The sequence below is a fragment of the Capronia epimyces genome, assembly GCF_000585565.1.
Source record: "Capronia epimyces CBS 606.96 chromosome Unknown aczIQ-supercont1.1, whole genome shotgun sequence".
Lineage (NCBI taxonomy): Eukaryota > Fungi > Ascomycota > Eurotiomycetes > Chaetothyriales > Herpotrichiellaceae > Capronia > Capronia epimyces.
The window spans coordinates 2713559-2728831 of record NW_006912904.1 but is presented as its reverse complement, the minus strand read 5'-3'; the positions used below and the strand labels follow the sequence as shown (position 1 = coordinate 2728831).

Below are 15273 nucleotides of genomic sequence, written 5' to 3'. Positions count from 1 at the left end.
TGACAGGTAACGTGGGGGGAGATGAGAGGGCAAACGCAGATGTCTGGACTCTTGACGGCACAACTTTGCTTTCCTATCGGTGTGAGGTATGATACATGTACCTACCTAGGTATATGTAGATGCAGACTAATAGCACTATTAATTAATAATAGCATATTGTATCCATGCACCCTGTGCCTTGATGGCACAAAGTAATATGCAAATTACGGCACCTAGGTGTGCTCCCTACGGTCATTATCTGTCAGGGGTAGGGGGTTTGGTGGCGGGCTTAGGGCTTAGGGGCCTTAGGCCTCCACAAGCGCCACTGCAACCTTCGCTTACATACCTAGGTACCCAGGGTCAATGCATTGAATGCAAGATTCTCGACTCCTAAGCCTCGCTCAAGCTACGGGGGTCCTTTTGCATTCGGCAAAAACTACTAATGCTATGTGAATAATGGCAAGGCCGGTTCGCGATATTTGGATTTGCAGCCTCCCGTGTTGACGCTGGTGATGGAGCAAAAGTCCAGGTACCTAAGGTACCTACGTAGCATCAAATCAGGGTCGGGCATTCGACACCAGAACGGAGTCGGCGCGGCTGCAACATTGTAGCATGCGCTATTATTATTTAGGTACGTACCTATGTAACTGCTGGGCCTTATGGACTCGCCGGTCCTTCTGAGACGTCCGTTCCTCCTTAGTCTTTTCTAAAGACCCTTCAGGACTTTTGCTTTGGCAAAGATTCTCCCCATTTTCCATGCTTCGGGCGAGAAGTGGATGCGTGTTTGGGGCAAAGTGCTGAGTGCGTTTGGCCTCCGCAACATCCAGACCCGGCCTAAGGCGCCTGCGGGTGGCCTCACTGGCCCTTAACAAGGCCTCATGCTGTGTCAGAGGAGTACGGAGTACCTTAGCATGTCCTTACGGAGGTGGACCTCCTTGTGCTGTGTGTAACAGGCCCAAGCAAGGTCGATCGATGGACGTTCTCTGGCCGAAGCAATTGCCCATGCCGGCCTCTCCCTCTTTCCATCTTCTGTTTCATTTGCAGCCCGATTGATTCGACCTGGCAATACTGGTTTTCTTGACTGCACTGTTTATCTCCTCTGCCCGGATTGATTGCGGATCCTTTTGGTATATCTGAGATCATTACTTCTAGTCGTGGAGATGGGGACATCGGCGGTGGTAAGAAACTCATTCTGCGACACATTGGACAAGGCTAACACTTTGCAAGGTCATCTTGACATGCTTTCTTGCCGTCCTGGCCGATGCTATCCCTCTCGTGAAGCGGGCCCAGACCGTGGTGCAGGGAAAACTGGGAACAGATGGATATTGGAATGACTACGACGGTATGGCGGTTGTCCGGCTTAACGCGAGGCTCGCTGAGAATAGTTGCCAGGCGGGTCAAACCACTATATACAATACGAGGGAAATGGCTCAGTGGCTGCAGGATGGCCGTCGGATCTGACCTGGGTGTCCTTCAATGACTTATGGGTGGCCAACCAACATACAATCAGTCGAAGTTGTGACATTTTGTACGATGCACCAAACAACTCGGATCAGGAAACGCAAGACCTCTACGATGCGATCAAGCAAGTTGCCCATGAGACAAGAGTCGACCATCGCTTCATCCTCGCCGCAGTATTGCAGGAGACCAAGGGCTGCGTTCGAGCAAAGACGAGTGTATCGCCGGATGGGATTCGGAACCCAGGGCTACTTCAGTCCTTCAAGGGAAACCATTCCTGCAATGACGACGGCAAAGTACACAACCCGTGCCCCAAGGATCAGATCTTGGGCATGATTTCGGACGGGAGTAAGACGCCCGTTCGATGTGTTTCGTTCCCGGCCGCGTGACATAACTAACAACGGTCTCTACAGTTATCGGTACTCCTGACGGTAACGGAGTCGCGGTTAACATCAATGCCCAAAGCGACGTCGACGGTATTGAGTACGCCGAAGCTTACTATCGAGGTGCTCGTCTGTACAACTCGGGCGCCATTGACTCTTCTGGGGACCTTGGCAAGGGCTCTGCGACGCATTGCTATGCCAGTGACATTGCGAATAGGTTGGTTGGTTGGACAGACAGCAAGTCAACGTGTACTTTAGACGACAAGTAGGGAGACGCGCGGGTTGCGGATGGTGTCGATGCGGGTCACCATTGGGTTCCGTGAACAGCGCTCGATGTCGATAGACCCTCGGCCCTCCACATGTACCAGGCATGTCTTAGGTCTATCGCTCTTGATTGATTCTGTTGTGCTCTATGAGGATATTGCTGTAGGGCGTTGAGGAGTGGAGGATAAAAAAGGCTGGGGCAAGGAGTCTACATGGCTGATTTGATGAGCACCCGGGATTGGAGGTGTTGATATCTGTACCTTAGGTACCTAAACTACCTACATAAAATGTTCTCATCTTTCCCTTTCCTGTGATATCTAGATCATCATCATCCAGGTCGCCTGGTCCGAGGAGCGGAGATAAGGATTTATCGCCTTAGAAAGGCGGGCCAACTCCAACTCCAACTCCAGAGTGCGCAGGCCGACGGTATCGCTCACGCCTGGCACGCCTTATTCATCCTGCGGGTTCCTCCTTCGCAATCACATTCCATCAATTCATCCTTCTTGAGTCTAGACCCGTGATCATGTCGCATCGGGATACCAGGGGAGACGGATCAAGTCCATTGCCCCCCAACCTCCTCGACATCTTTATGGACGAGTTTGATGATGACGTCGACAGCTATCACCCAACCGAGGAGCAAAGTACCAATGCCAGTGACATGGAAGACGACGACAGCGACGCCGCCTTCGCCGGTACGCACAAACGGAACCTCATCTCTACATTCTCTCGGCGCTGACGGCTTCTAGATGCGCAAGAGACCTTAAGTGGGATCGAAATAGTGTTTGAAACCCCCGGAGATGGAGATGGAGACCGAGACCGAGACCAGATGGAAACCGAGATTCGCGCTGGTGGTCCAGCCACTCGTCCTGCACAGGGTTTATGTTTGTGCTCCGCCCATGTCTCATTCTCTGTTCATCTTTTCCTGATGGATTTGGAAATAGTGACGACCGCCGATATTCGAGGCTTGTTGAATGCGAGCGCACCCCTCCGCCAGTTGATCCTCAGTCGATACCGCCTGCTAGGGCCCTCGGGCCGAGATCTATTCGGAGACGACGATGACGAGGACGATGACGACGACGACATTCTCGAAGGTCCTACATACGGCAGCTTTCATGGTCGCCGGAGGCGGCAACAACCTAAACCACCTGGCGATCGATTTCCCAAGGTGCCAAGCGACAAGGGCAGGGCGCTCATGAATTCGGGCCTGTATGGCAGTCGAGACGATTTTGTGGACCTACTGCGAAAGAGGAGGCGCACAGTCAGTGAGCGTTTGATGTGGCGGCGTCTAGGTCTGGACGGACGCTCGAGTATGCGCAGACAGAACCGGCTGATAGCGCAAGAATCGGTCCCGGCAACGACGACGGCGGACAAGATCATCCACTATGACAGCAGGGCATACTCAGGCCAGTTCTCAGATGATGGCAATTTCTTCTTCAGCTGTACCCAGAACTTTAAGGTGCGCATGTATGACACCAGCAACCCGTACGAGTGGAAGTACTACAAAACAGTCGACTACCCGTTCGGTCAATGGACAATCACCGATGCCACACTCAGTCCTGACAACAAGTATCTTGCATACTCCTCTATTCGCCATACGGTCTGCCTGGCACCTACGGACCCAACCGACCATTCTGATCACACTCTACTGGACTTCACCAACTTCGCCCCAGGCTCGGGCATGGGCCGCCAGACCTATGGGTACATGGGCAGGCATGGCTTTGGAATCTGGTCTCTCCGGTTTAGTGGCGACGGCCGGGAAATCGTAGCCGGGACTTCTGACCACAGTGTTGTTGTCTACGATCTGGAACGTCGGCAATCGACTGTCCGGCTGTCCAACCACGACGATGACGTGAACGCGGTCTGTTTTGGCGACAAGCTGTCTCCTCATATCCTCTACTCCGGCTCCGATGACCAGACGCTGCGCGTTTGGGATCGGCGGTCTATGGCTGACGGCCGGCCGGCCGGCATATTCGTTGGCCACACCGAGGGCCTGACTTACGTGGACTCGAAAGGGGACGGGCGGTACGTGCTGTCGAACGGCAAAGACCAGATGATGAAACTGTGGGATCTACGCAAGATGATCTCGCCCAACGAATTCTCCCGCATCGACCTCCACTCGTACACGACCAACTTTGACTATCGCTTTAGCCCTTATGATGAGGACGACTACGTGCCCAACCCGAAGGATTGCAGTGTCGTGACTTTCCGCGGGCACAGCGTTCTCAAGACCTTGATCAGGTGTCATTTTTCTCCTCCGGGATCGAGTAATTCACGCTACGTGTATAGCGGGAGTGAGGACGGGAAGGTCTATATTTGGAACCTGGACGGCACTCGGAAAGCCACGATTGACGTCTTGCAAGCCACCAGAGACACCCGTCCACGGACAGACAGTAACGGCTACGGATACGAATTGCACGGTCACCATAGCGGAGTCTGGAAGACATGTGTGAGAGATGCCAGTTGGAGTCCTACCGCGCCAGTGTTGGCTGGTACGTATACCCCCGTCCTCTTTCACTACCACGATTTTTCGTACTTTGTTGCCCGCTCTCTTTCCATTCACAGCCCGAACCACACTCGCTGACCACGCTCGCGTTTTTAGCAACCTCCTGGAATGGCTGGGGCATGGCAAGCGGCACAGTCTCCCTGCACAGCTGGAACGACGGCAACGAGGACGACGAGGCCCTCCCACCCATGGCATCCAACTACAACGCGAGCCTCGACGCGCGCGAGGACTTCGATGCCGCCGCCCGCCGGGCCCGCGCTTCAGGTAACATCTCATCGCGGGCCGGCACTCGTAGTCGCGCCGAGGGCCGCGGCCTCCGTAGTAGTGTCGTCAGGCCGCAGCGCTTCGGTGCTGATACCGGCGGTGACGCGAGCGAGGATGGCGGTGGCATATGGTGACAATCACTGAACGGCGTTGGCGACGCCGTCAGGGGCATGACCAGGCGCCTGAGTCTGAGGAGAAGCGCATGGCCTGACGCGGAGCAGCACCGTCCTGGACGTCAAGGCTGACTTATCATCTGATCAATATGGCCATCGTTATATTCTGCCGGACCTTTGTGGAACGCGGCGCTGGTGGCCGAGGAAAAAGGGGCGATGGGCAATGGGCAGGTCGCATCAGGTATAAGGTGCCGATCCACCCAAGTACATACCAACAAACGGCGCCCTTGGACTTGGATACAAGGTTGACCAGGGACCAGTATCTCACAAATAGATTGCGTGCATGACGAGACAGCCGCAGCGGACACGATAGACACGAATGATGACTGGAAACGGCCGGTGCAGTGGCCGTCCGTACCCAGAGGTCTTGAATTCTGCAGTCCGAATACCGAGAACCCAAGGAGTGATGCGGTGTACAGTGTACCTGGTGTTAATCTTGAACGCTAATGCTTCGCGACTGTTGATCGAGACATGTCCGACATGACTGCCCTTTCCTCAACGCAATGCAACGCTTTTGCGACTCGACTCGATTTGATACTAGTAGTACATACAAGCAAGACGCGGGCTTGGATCGTCATCCTAAAGACTCCTCGTCTTCGTCTTCTACCTTCCCTCGTCTCCAATTTCCTGCTTCCCTTCTTCTGCTGCCATGGTTCATCCCACCAGCACGTTGTTCACTGGAATGTGTACTATATGATGATTCACCCAGTCAGATTTCCGGCACTGTTGGATGTATTGGACCAGAGGGCCAGGGACGGTTCACTTACTCAATTTGATGAAGTAGCCGATGGCGCCCATGATCAGGAAGCCCATGCCAACTGCTTGCGAGATTTTGATGAATTCTCTTCGATCGGCTGTTTTTAAAAGACGAGACATCAGTCCATGCAATCCATGCAAGCCAGCCTCAGGGACAGTGGTGATTGATTTGTGGAGTTGGGTTGTTTCAGAGAGACAGGACACACGAGTCGAAGAAAAAGGCTTCTGGAGCAGGCAGACGAAAGGAAAGTGATAGGGTCGAGTGTAGACACGTATTGCCATGGATGGCGCCGATGTGCGAAAAGGAGATTCCTCGTCGCGGTGAGAGGGAACAAGCCCACATGCCATGTGCGCCAGCCTTTTCTTTTCCTTTCCTCTTTTCGGTGTTTGCGCCTCGACAACTCCAGCTCTCTGCAGGAGGTCCTCGCCTAGACAGCGCCCCCTCTGTGCGAAATGGTTGCGTCGAACAACTACCGCTGCATTCGATTCGTGCAACATATCTCGACGAAAGAGTGGTGTGTTATATCACAAATGTATTTCTCACGGCTTCGACGCGGTCGCTGTCCACTCCCAACACGTAGGTGCACACCGAGGATAAAGGAGAAGTGCTGGGGATAGGTGGTCACGTACGCTTTGTACATCTGTGAATAAACTGAGTTCCATCCTTGAAAAACTCCTTAGGCACATCGGCAATCTCTTGTATAAGATCGGACATCTTGCTGTGGCGGCGATGGGAGTGCTAGTAGCAGGAGAAGGGGAGACGATGGCGGATGGGTTGGATGTGGTGTTGGGCGGCCGTTCTCAGTCGCGCGAGACAGTGTCGACGGAGGTTTGAGGAATCGCTGCGGGTGTCTGCGCGTAGATGGTATAGAGGCGATCCGAAGGAGGGTGGTTGCTAGACTACCTTCTTCGAAAGATTTGTAGGGTTGGTTGTTGGTGATGGTTGTAGTGTAGGTGGCATTACCGCACTCTTTGAGGTTCTGGTCCACAGCCTTAGCCCTGCAGTTTGCCAGCCAGTGCAGCTCCAAGATTCTTAGCGCAGCCGCACCCTTGGCGTGGAGGGATGGCCTGTTAGGAAGTTCCCGTACAAAACGGTTACTACGTACATGTACCTAGGTACATACCTACCTACAGCGACATACCCCGTACATATGCCCACTGCCTTCTGCTTTCCGCTTCATGCTTCTGTTCCTCCCCGACATTTGTCCTCTTCATCTCCTCTATTATATTGGTAGCATCTCGAGTCCAAGCTCCCTGTCCAATCTGTGAAAGGGGTGCTCGGCCTGTTTCCACGACTTCGACCCTTCCGAGTTGCTCGCCCGCATCCTCCCTCCTCTGCCCGCTGTCGCCTTCACACACAGGCAGCCTCGCCCATTTGACTTAGGATTTGCCTCAAGACATTTGTCGCGCCGGGGCCGTCTCCCCGACTCTCTTCCTCTGTTTCTCATACTATCACTTGGATTGAAGGCCCGGAACAACTGTATCTATTATCTTCCAAAGCCAGCTGGCCTGCTTCATGTATTTTGAGCTGTGACATGCGTTGTTGAGATTATGGGCTACGGAATCAAAAAGCGCTGTACGTATGATCTTGTTGGATACCTCCTGGGCTTTGCCGGTTTGACACGCTGCGGTTGGGGAAAAGAAGGTGCAGAGTTGATGTTCATGCCGGGATTGATCATACTGAATTGCTACCCCCTCGATGTACCTCTGGCTAATGCAGGATGGAATATGCAGAACTCGTTACATGTCCATTGAACTTGTCGTAACCTTCAGGCAGACAATCGACTGATTTCCACCTCTTAACATCTTGCCAAATGGCCACCGAAGAAGACAACTTTGACATTGACATCTATGGGGATGGAGAAGGGGATCTGGGAGCTGATGCAGGCTCTATGGACTACAAGGTAGAAGAGAAAGAGCAAGCGCAAGACTTAGGTGTAGAACAAGAGGGGACAGACGCAGCCGAAGAGACAGAAGTCAAGCACGAACCGGAAGAAGGACAGCCGCAGGTCCCCGGTGCGCTTCAGGATCAAGTAAAGCCCCAAGACGAGCATTCTAGCGATGATCAAGGTGTTCCAGCACAGCCAACCACTCTACAAGGCACGAAACGAAAAGAGACCTCAGACGATAGGCCGGTCGACCATGGCGCCACCAATGCTCTGATGATTTCGGACTTGCATTGGTGGATCACCGAAGATGATGTTCGCGGATGGGCGAACGAAGCAGGGGCAGAGGACGAGTTACGGGAATTGTCATTCAGCGAGCACAAAGTGAACGGCAAGAGCAAAGGGTTCGTATCTCGATCGATATCCAACAACTAAGGTCGGTACTGATTTTCAACCGTAGACAAGCATATCTCGAGTTTTCCTCGCCTCAAGCAGCAACCGCAACCAAACACAAGATTGAAAGCCGTGCCGGAAACCAACCCGGTGCTCGCAGACACTCGGTCGTGTTCACAAACGCCACCCAGAACCCCTTCAAAACACTTCCCAAGGAGCCAGCCAGAACGAGAGATGAACGACCGGCCGTTCGCGGCTCATTCCACTCGGCCCCTCGTGCGGATCACGGCTACGGAACCCCCAATCAGGGGTTTCGCGGCGGTCGAGGTGGCAGTTTCAATCGCGGAGGCTACAATGCGCATAACCAATATAACCGCAATTTCTCGGGTCCCATGGGAGGCTTCAACAATAACAACACCATGGGCTTTCAAGGCAACATAGGTATGGGCAACAACTACGTCGGCTTTAATCGGGGTGGGATGATGGGGAATCCGATGCGAGGCAACATGGGTGGTATGCGCGGAGTCAGAGGCGGCATGAACAATATGATGCCCATGGGTGGAGGAATGGGAATGGGCAACATGGGCATGAATCCCTTGATGACTGGCATGGGCATGACAGGTGGGTTTTGATGCTGGCTACCACCAGGCTCTTTTATATCGACTGATTTGATGGGTTAGGATTCCAAGGCAATCAGTTTAATCCCGGAATGTTCAACGCAGGACAAGGCCCGCCCTTTGGCGGCGGTGACTGGAACCAACACGGAGCCAAGCGACAACGGCAAGAATGAGGCGGACTAAGAATGATTCTAGTGGCTTACTTATACGTCCAGCGCAGTCCGGAAGATGGATATCTCAGACACATGCTGAGCAGCTGAACTACCCAAGGGAGGCTTCAGGACCATAGGACGGCCTCCGGTTGGCATGTTGGAAAATGCCGGCTCCTTGGAAGAAAGAACAGCAAAGCCCGACGTATTCACCACCCCCCGGCAGCATATTTGGTTTCTGGTTTCTGAGGACGCGCCGTGTTGTAACTCTGAGATGGGAAGGCCATCCAGAATCCCCGCTGCCGGACAACCATCATCCGTCAGTCTTGGATCAGGGAGACGGGTTAGCAGCACCGCCGGGGTAGAACTGGCCAGAAGTCCCTACGTGAGGAAGGAACGGGGGCTGCAAGTCTGCCACAAGACTGCTATCAGATACACAGACCACCGCAAAAAGCCTGTCGTCCTGCTCTTGCGGGCGTTGAGCTAAGATGGCGGGCAATGAGAGCCGAAGGACTGCTCTAGCTGCCATCCCTATATAAGATATATACGGAGGTTTTTTCCCCTCCCCTTGTCTTCAAATCCCTTTTGTCTGGCTGCTCTGTGCATATCCTCGTGACAGACGCATTGTCTTGAAAGAGTACCACATACAAGGCGTTCAACTAATAACCAACCGTCGAAAGTTCCTGGGCGGCACTGTATCTATGAAGACTACCTTTTGCAGCCTCAATCCCTGAAATTTCTCAGGTGGACTTGGAATCTTGGACGGGAACCTTCAAAAACCACACAGGGTAGAGAATTGTCGATGCAAAAGAGGTTGGTCATCCCCAGGGGGGAGGATAGCTCGCAAGGCAAGGATGGAGTTCAACCATCATGTGGCCAAGCAGGCTTCTGGGAAGTCTCCAAGAAGCCGAGAGCATGGTGTCCCTGGTCCTGTCAGTTGCCAGTCTCGCATCAAATGGAGGATGTCGCCGATGTGCTGTCAAGCTGCAGTGCAGGGGTTGCTTGCCTTTGGTAGAAAGGCTAAGGGCTAGTTGAGGGTGGTAGGCTTAGGAGGCCTGAGGAACCCAGGCCTTGGACCTATAGACATAGGCTCCTTTAGGCTGACTTCTGAGCTCTCCAGGCCTAGCAAGCTAAAAGCCCCGCCTAAAGGACGCCTAGGTCGAAGGCTTTGAGGGTTAAACCGGCCCTAAAGCTCTATCTCCGCTGAAAAGCTTAAACAGGACTTGGGACATTGCCATCCCGAGACGCCATGCCGGGGACCATGGATGTACAGTACCGACTCGCTCCACATGTTGCATGTTGTTGGCGCGCAGCGTCTGCGTTTTCAGTTTTTGACAGCAACAGTCCCAAAAAGAGCCCTCCACAGGTGGAGCTTCGCACCCTACTCTCTTAAAACCTCGCCGACGCCGCCATGCGCCATTGCAGCTGTTTGTCAGTATCTCGTGGCCAGAGCCACCGCTAAACAAGAGCGCATCCTCGCCTCGAGTGCACACCGCGGCTTGCACGATGCCATGACCTCGCTGCTGCACGACGTGGCTTGGAAACTCACTCCCGCCGCCCAGCACCCCGCTCCAGCCTCGCTTTTGCCTCATCCATTTAATTGTCTGTTGCGAACCAAGTCCTGAACGATCGAAGCAGTCTCGGACAAATGCCTGGCCTGCAATCCCAGGGCCGTGGTGAGGGCAGTCGGCTTCCCCTAACGCAAGTGCCAGTCGCTTCCATCGAGACCCCCGACCCGGTCGTTCAGCAAGCAACGGCGTCGGCGCAGACTCCTCCCTCGCATGCGCCCGCTTCTCATTTCCGCATCCCTCGAACGCCCCATTCGGCCGGTGGCGAGACGGCTCAAAAGGCGGCCAAGGTTGCTATCCCGAGGCTGAAGAGATCTATCGATTCAGAGAGTCAAGATGCACCCAGGTCGGGCAGGCACCGGGTCAATCATGCATGTGAGCCTTGTCGGCATCGAAAGACCAAGTGCAGCGGAGAGCGACCGATATGTCGGCATTGTCAGGATTTCAAAATCACATGTTTCTATGCAGATGGCAAACGAGATCGGGTCAAGAAGTAGGACAACCTCCTCCACTCTGCTGGGCCGTTGCCAACTGACACCCCCTACCCAGGCAATTCGGAACCATGACCGAGAAGGTCACCGACTATGAGAGGCTGCTAAATGATCTGCTGACGAGAGTGAGCGATCCCGATGCCCAACTGATTCGAGCCGCATTGGAGAAGGTATGTTTGCCCTCCCGCCTTGAGATGCAACGCTTCCTGTGGCTCACTGGTACAGGAGACGACAGCTGACCCCGACGACGCCGCCACCGATGCTACCGGCGACACTGCCACAGTTCCCACCATTGGTGCTGATAGAGAGCAATCGGAGTCTGGTGCAGAATCTGAGGCCTCCGCCGGAGCCGGTTCCACGGGCGCGCTAGATCGGACCGATGAAGACTTCACTCGCGAGCAAGCCCGCGCAACGGGGTTCATGGGGAAGAATTCGGAAGTGACCTGGCTACAACGGTTGCGGGAGGAGAACAAGTATGGGGACCACCCGCGCAATGAACAAGGCAACGAGAAGCAACAGACACTGGCGGCCGCATCCACGGCATCGTTCAACTCGAGGCGTCAAGTGGGCGACGTGCAGACGCCTTTGGTCGAGGTGGACGAGGGCTTTGCAGTCGACAACTCCAACTATCATCTCGACGACCTCCCCATCTTTACTTTTGAGGCAGTCGATCCGTACGAAATCCCCACCCCCGATATCGCCAACCACCTGTTTGACGCGTACATGGCCAGGGTCCATCCGTCGTTTCCCGTGGTGGGCAAGCTGAATCTCAGCAGCCAGTTCCGCCGATTTATTAGTGGGACGGTGCAGAGCCCGCCCGAAAAGTGGCTGGCCATCCTCAACATGATCTTTGCCATTGGAGCCAGGTACTCACACCTGATCAACGCCGAGTGGAAGGGCGACGAGCGTGATCATCTCATCTACTTTACACGAGCTCGACTGTTGAACATGAACTCGGAAACGTTGTTCCAGCATCCGGATTTACAGCAAATCCAGATCGTCGGCTTGATGTCTTTCTACCTCCTCTGTACCAGCCAAATCAACCGAGCCTGGCTTTTGACCGGGATTGCCATCCGGCAGGCCAGTGCACTGGGGATGAACATGCGCAACGACAGTGCCAATCTACCAAACACGCTCAAGGAAATCCGATATCGGGTTTGGTGGGCGCTGTACACCCTGGAACATCGGCTGTGCAACATGACCGGGCGCGTCAACTGCATTCTCGACGACCACTGCACGGCGCCGCTACCGGTGCCTCTGGATGAAGAACAGTTTGACAGCGAGGAAGGCCAGAAACTGTTGAGTAAAGAGAGACAGCAAGGCGTTCGAGCTCCCGCCTCGAACCCGCAAACGCCGAGCAACCACAATACCACCCCTTCGACGGATCGGTCTCGTTCTCAGACCAAGATGGAGTCGCGTTCGCCTTCCACGCTCAGTAATCTGGGAAACATGGAATGGGCCAAGGATGTTGCGCCCAATTCGTCCCTTTACTTCCTCCATCTGGTGCAGTTGAGCCGACTGACACAAAACATATTCCATCGGCTGTATAACCCGGCTGCCATCCAGGGCACGTGGTCGGACATTCAGAGGACGATCGGGGACCTTGACGAGCAGATCGAGCACTGGTACCGAAATTTGCCGCCGGCGTTTGCCTTTCGGCGGAAGCAGCGCGATCGCGGCTCCTATGAGGCTCGCTTGGGTCTGGGGTTTTTCTACTACAGCACCAAAATGACCATCCACCGGCCCTGCCTGTGTCGTCTGGATCGCAAGATCCCCGGTCAATCTAACAAATCGCTCGAGTTCAACCGCAACTCGGCGGCCAAATGCGTCGAGGCGGCCATGGAGGCCCTGGGGTCCATCCCGGATGAACCGAACGCGGTCGGGCTCATTCGCGTAGGTCCTTGGTGGACCATGTTGCACTTGCTCGTCCAGGCCTGTACCGTGCTCATGTTGGAGATCTCTTTCCGCGCCAACCACATGCCGGAAGAAGCGGACAACATCCTAGAATCGAGCAAGAAGGGGGTGCGCTGGCTTCATGCTCTGGCGGAAGACAACCTGTCGGCCAAACGGGCCTGGGCAACGTGTTTCGCCATGCTTCAAGGGGCGGCGCAGAAGATGGGACGCACTGTAGAAGATCTGCCGCATTTCCCACCGGGGAAATCCTCTCCGCCGCAACAGGCTGCTCCGATGTCAGCCTATTCCGCCGCGGTCTACCCTGCCGGTCTTTATGCGTCGGGCCCAACGCAGTCTTCGATGTACGCGCTGCCTGATCTGCCGACCACTCAAGCGTTTGCCGTGTATGACCCGATGATGCAGTATGACCAATACTTCCCTGGCGACTTTCAGATGAATCACTCGATGCCCTTCCAACAACCCATGGATACAGAAATGGAGTTTTTGAGCAGTGCTTATCATGGTGACCCATCGCAGCCAGAGGGAGGTGAGGCCGACCGGGCGCCACGATATCCATGATGCAGCCTTGGGACAAGGTCGGTCGGTCGCGCACTCGTACTGGGTTGCTGAAATTCCTGGCCTGGAGCTGTGCAGCAAGGGATTGCCGGGGCCAAGGGCCCAGTTCGTGGGCACATACCTGTCGTTTAACTTGGGACATTCCGATGCCGCATGGCCTCTACATACTTGAAACTGGGCTGCCCTGCCACTCGACATCTGACTTATTCAATCACTTCCCTTGTTCTGTTCAAAAGCAGCAAAGTCTTCGCGGGCGAAGGCATAGATTGATTTTTGGCGACAGCTCATCATTTTCGTGTGACCGCGACAAGGACAACCCAATCCAACCACAAGCATGGAGCTCTTCAGCTGGCTCTTGGCCCTGGCGGCGCCCATTGCGGCCATCGACGCAGCATTGATCAAACACGACGGCAAAGCTCATGTGCACCCCAGGCCACGTCAAGCCGAGCCCAACTCACCGGTTGAAGGGGTGGGAGTCCTGGGGACGCCAGTGGTCGCCCTGTCGTCGTCTTTACACACTTACGCGTCGTCCAGTGCACCGGTAGTCACGATATCATCCTACCAATTTCCCACCACGGTCATGCAGATCCCTGTTGCCACTGTGTGCCCCGATACACCGGCGTCGTCTGCCGCTTTCTCCATTCTCCCTCTCTCCTGGTCCTCTCGGACTTCGGCTTCTACCTCTACTCCTACCGCGGCCGGCGCGTCCCCCAGTGCTTCCGACCACCTTCCCGTCCAGGTCAATGCCACGGTCCTCTTGCCGAATGGAATTGCGAGAGTTTTTACGTCCACCAGGGCCTCTTCGTCATCGTCGTTGGTCGTCTTCGCTTCAAGGCCGGCGGAAACGGACACGGACACGGACGCGGACGGATTTGCAGGAATAGAGACGGCCAGGATCGTGATGGACAGCAACGGCTGTCAAACGGTGTACAGCGCTATAACAACGACCTGGTGCAGCACCACGATCCAACCGGCTGGCATGCTCCCTGTCTTCGTCTCCGACTGTGATCAATGGGTGACGTTTTCAAGCGACCGGCTGGATGGTGGGTGCTCCTCCACTTCCACCTCCACCTCCACCACACCGGGTACGGTGTCGATATCTGGACGAATGGGGGCTTCAAGCACCCCATCTACTTTGACGTCAGATTCAATACCAGATTCAGCACCACCCGGTGTGACGGGACCAGTGGCCTTCTACGCCGCACACTGGTACGAGTTGGTTCAAAGACCAATCCCGAATCTGGTCCAGGTTCAGGAGTGTCTAGTCGATTTCGAATCGGAGTCCTGCATGACTTCGAGTGAGCGCTGGGATGTGGTGACATGGACGAGCACAAGCACGGGAACCACTGTGGCTTCATTTTCCGGGGTAAGTCTCAGTCTTTGCCTCTTTTATTTCGCTTCATTTGGGCCGTAATTCTCATTCCTTGCCTCCTGTATTTCGCTTCATTTGGGCCGTAACTCTCAGTCTTTACCTCTTGTATTTCTTTGATTTGGGCCGTTCAATTTTGTTGCTGTTGCCACACATATTGGGGGGCGTACACCACACCATCTCTCTCTTTTGCTGACTGTCAATGATGATTGAAATGGTTCAGGCGGCCATCATCACATCCGGACCCTACACGGCCACGACGACTGTCTCGTTCGACTCCACCCTGACCACCACCAGCCTGGTCAGGGCGTCATCCATCGTGCGCACTCGGCTAGAAGTAAAAGGAGCCGCGGCAAGCTCGACTGCTACTGCTGCGCCAGAAAACACAGTCACCGTCGCCGTGACCATGCCTACTACCAGGACGCTGGAGCTCGAGTCGATTCCAACTTCGACCGTCACAGTCACTGTGCGACACACCTCGACGGTGGAAGTCATGCAGACCAGGACGCGGAGCGTGTCGGCATGACTGGTGGTGGTGGTGGGATGAGGCC

General features: G+C 54.8%; 6 protein-coding genes across 6 annotated transcripts; 5 read left to right on the top strand and 1 right to left on the bottom strand.

Annotated features, from left to right (window-relative positions):
* Positions 1-1139: 1139 nt before the first annotated feature.
* On the top strand, positions 1140-2089 carry A1O3_00998 (uncharacterized protein; the record flags this gene model as incomplete). Its single annotated transcript, XM_007731147.1, has 4 exons — positions 1140-1157; positions 1207-1321; positions 1372-1785; positions 1851-2089. The coding sequence occupies 4 exons, from the start codon at positions 1140-1142 to the stop codon at positions 2087-2089; spliced, it is 786 nt and encodes a 261-aa protein (XP_007729337.1).
* A 518-nt stretch (positions 2090-2607) lies between these two features.
* A1O3_00997 (uncharacterized protein) lies at positions 2608-4985 on the top strand (the record flags this gene model as incomplete). Its single annotated transcript, XM_007731146.1, has 3 exons — positions 2608-2776; positions 2831-4573; positions 4684-4985. 3 exons carry the CDS (start codon positions 2608-2610, stop codon positions 4983-4985), a joined length of 2214 nt encoding a protein of 737 aa, XP_007729336.1.
* Positions 4986-5678: 693 nt separating this feature from the next.
* On the bottom strand, positions 5679-5966 carry A1O3_00996 (protein transporter SEC61 subunit gamma; the record flags this gene model as incomplete). The annotated part of the gene is made up of 2 exons (XM_007731145.1): positions 5679-5713; positions 5792-5966. Coding segments are annotated over 2 exons (210 nt in total), but the record flags the coding sequence as incomplete, so codon positions are not given.
* A 1628-nt stretch (positions 5967-7594) lies between these two features.
* A1O3_00995 (uncharacterized protein) lies at positions 7595-8691 on the top strand (the record flags this gene model as incomplete). Its single annotated transcript, XM_007731144.1, has 2 exons — positions 7595-8070; positions 8127-8691. The coding sequence occupies 2 exons, from the start codon at positions 7595-7597 to the stop codon at positions 8689-8691; spliced, it is 1041 nt and encodes a 346-aa protein (XP_007729334.1).
* Positions 8692-10473: 1782 nt separating this feature from the next.
* Positions 10474-13356, top strand: A1O3_00994 (uncharacterized protein; the record flags this gene model as incomplete). The annotated part of the gene is made up of 3 exons (XM_007731143.1): positions 10474-10886; positions 10943-11054; positions 11110-13356. 3 exons carry the CDS (start codon positions 10474-10476, stop codon positions 13354-13356), a joined length of 2772 nt encoding a protein of 923 aa, XP_007729333.1.
* Positions 13357-13687: 331 nt separating this feature from the next.
* A1O3_00993 (uncharacterized protein) lies at positions 13688-15248 on the top strand (the record flags this gene model as incomplete). Its single annotated transcript, XM_007731142.1, has 2 exons — positions 13688-14719; positions 14946-15248. The coding sequence occupies 2 exons, from the start codon at positions 13688-13690 to the stop codon at positions 15246-15248; spliced, it is 1335 nt and encodes a 444-aa protein (XP_007729332.1).
* Between the last annotated feature and the right edge of the window lie 25 nt (positions 15249-15273).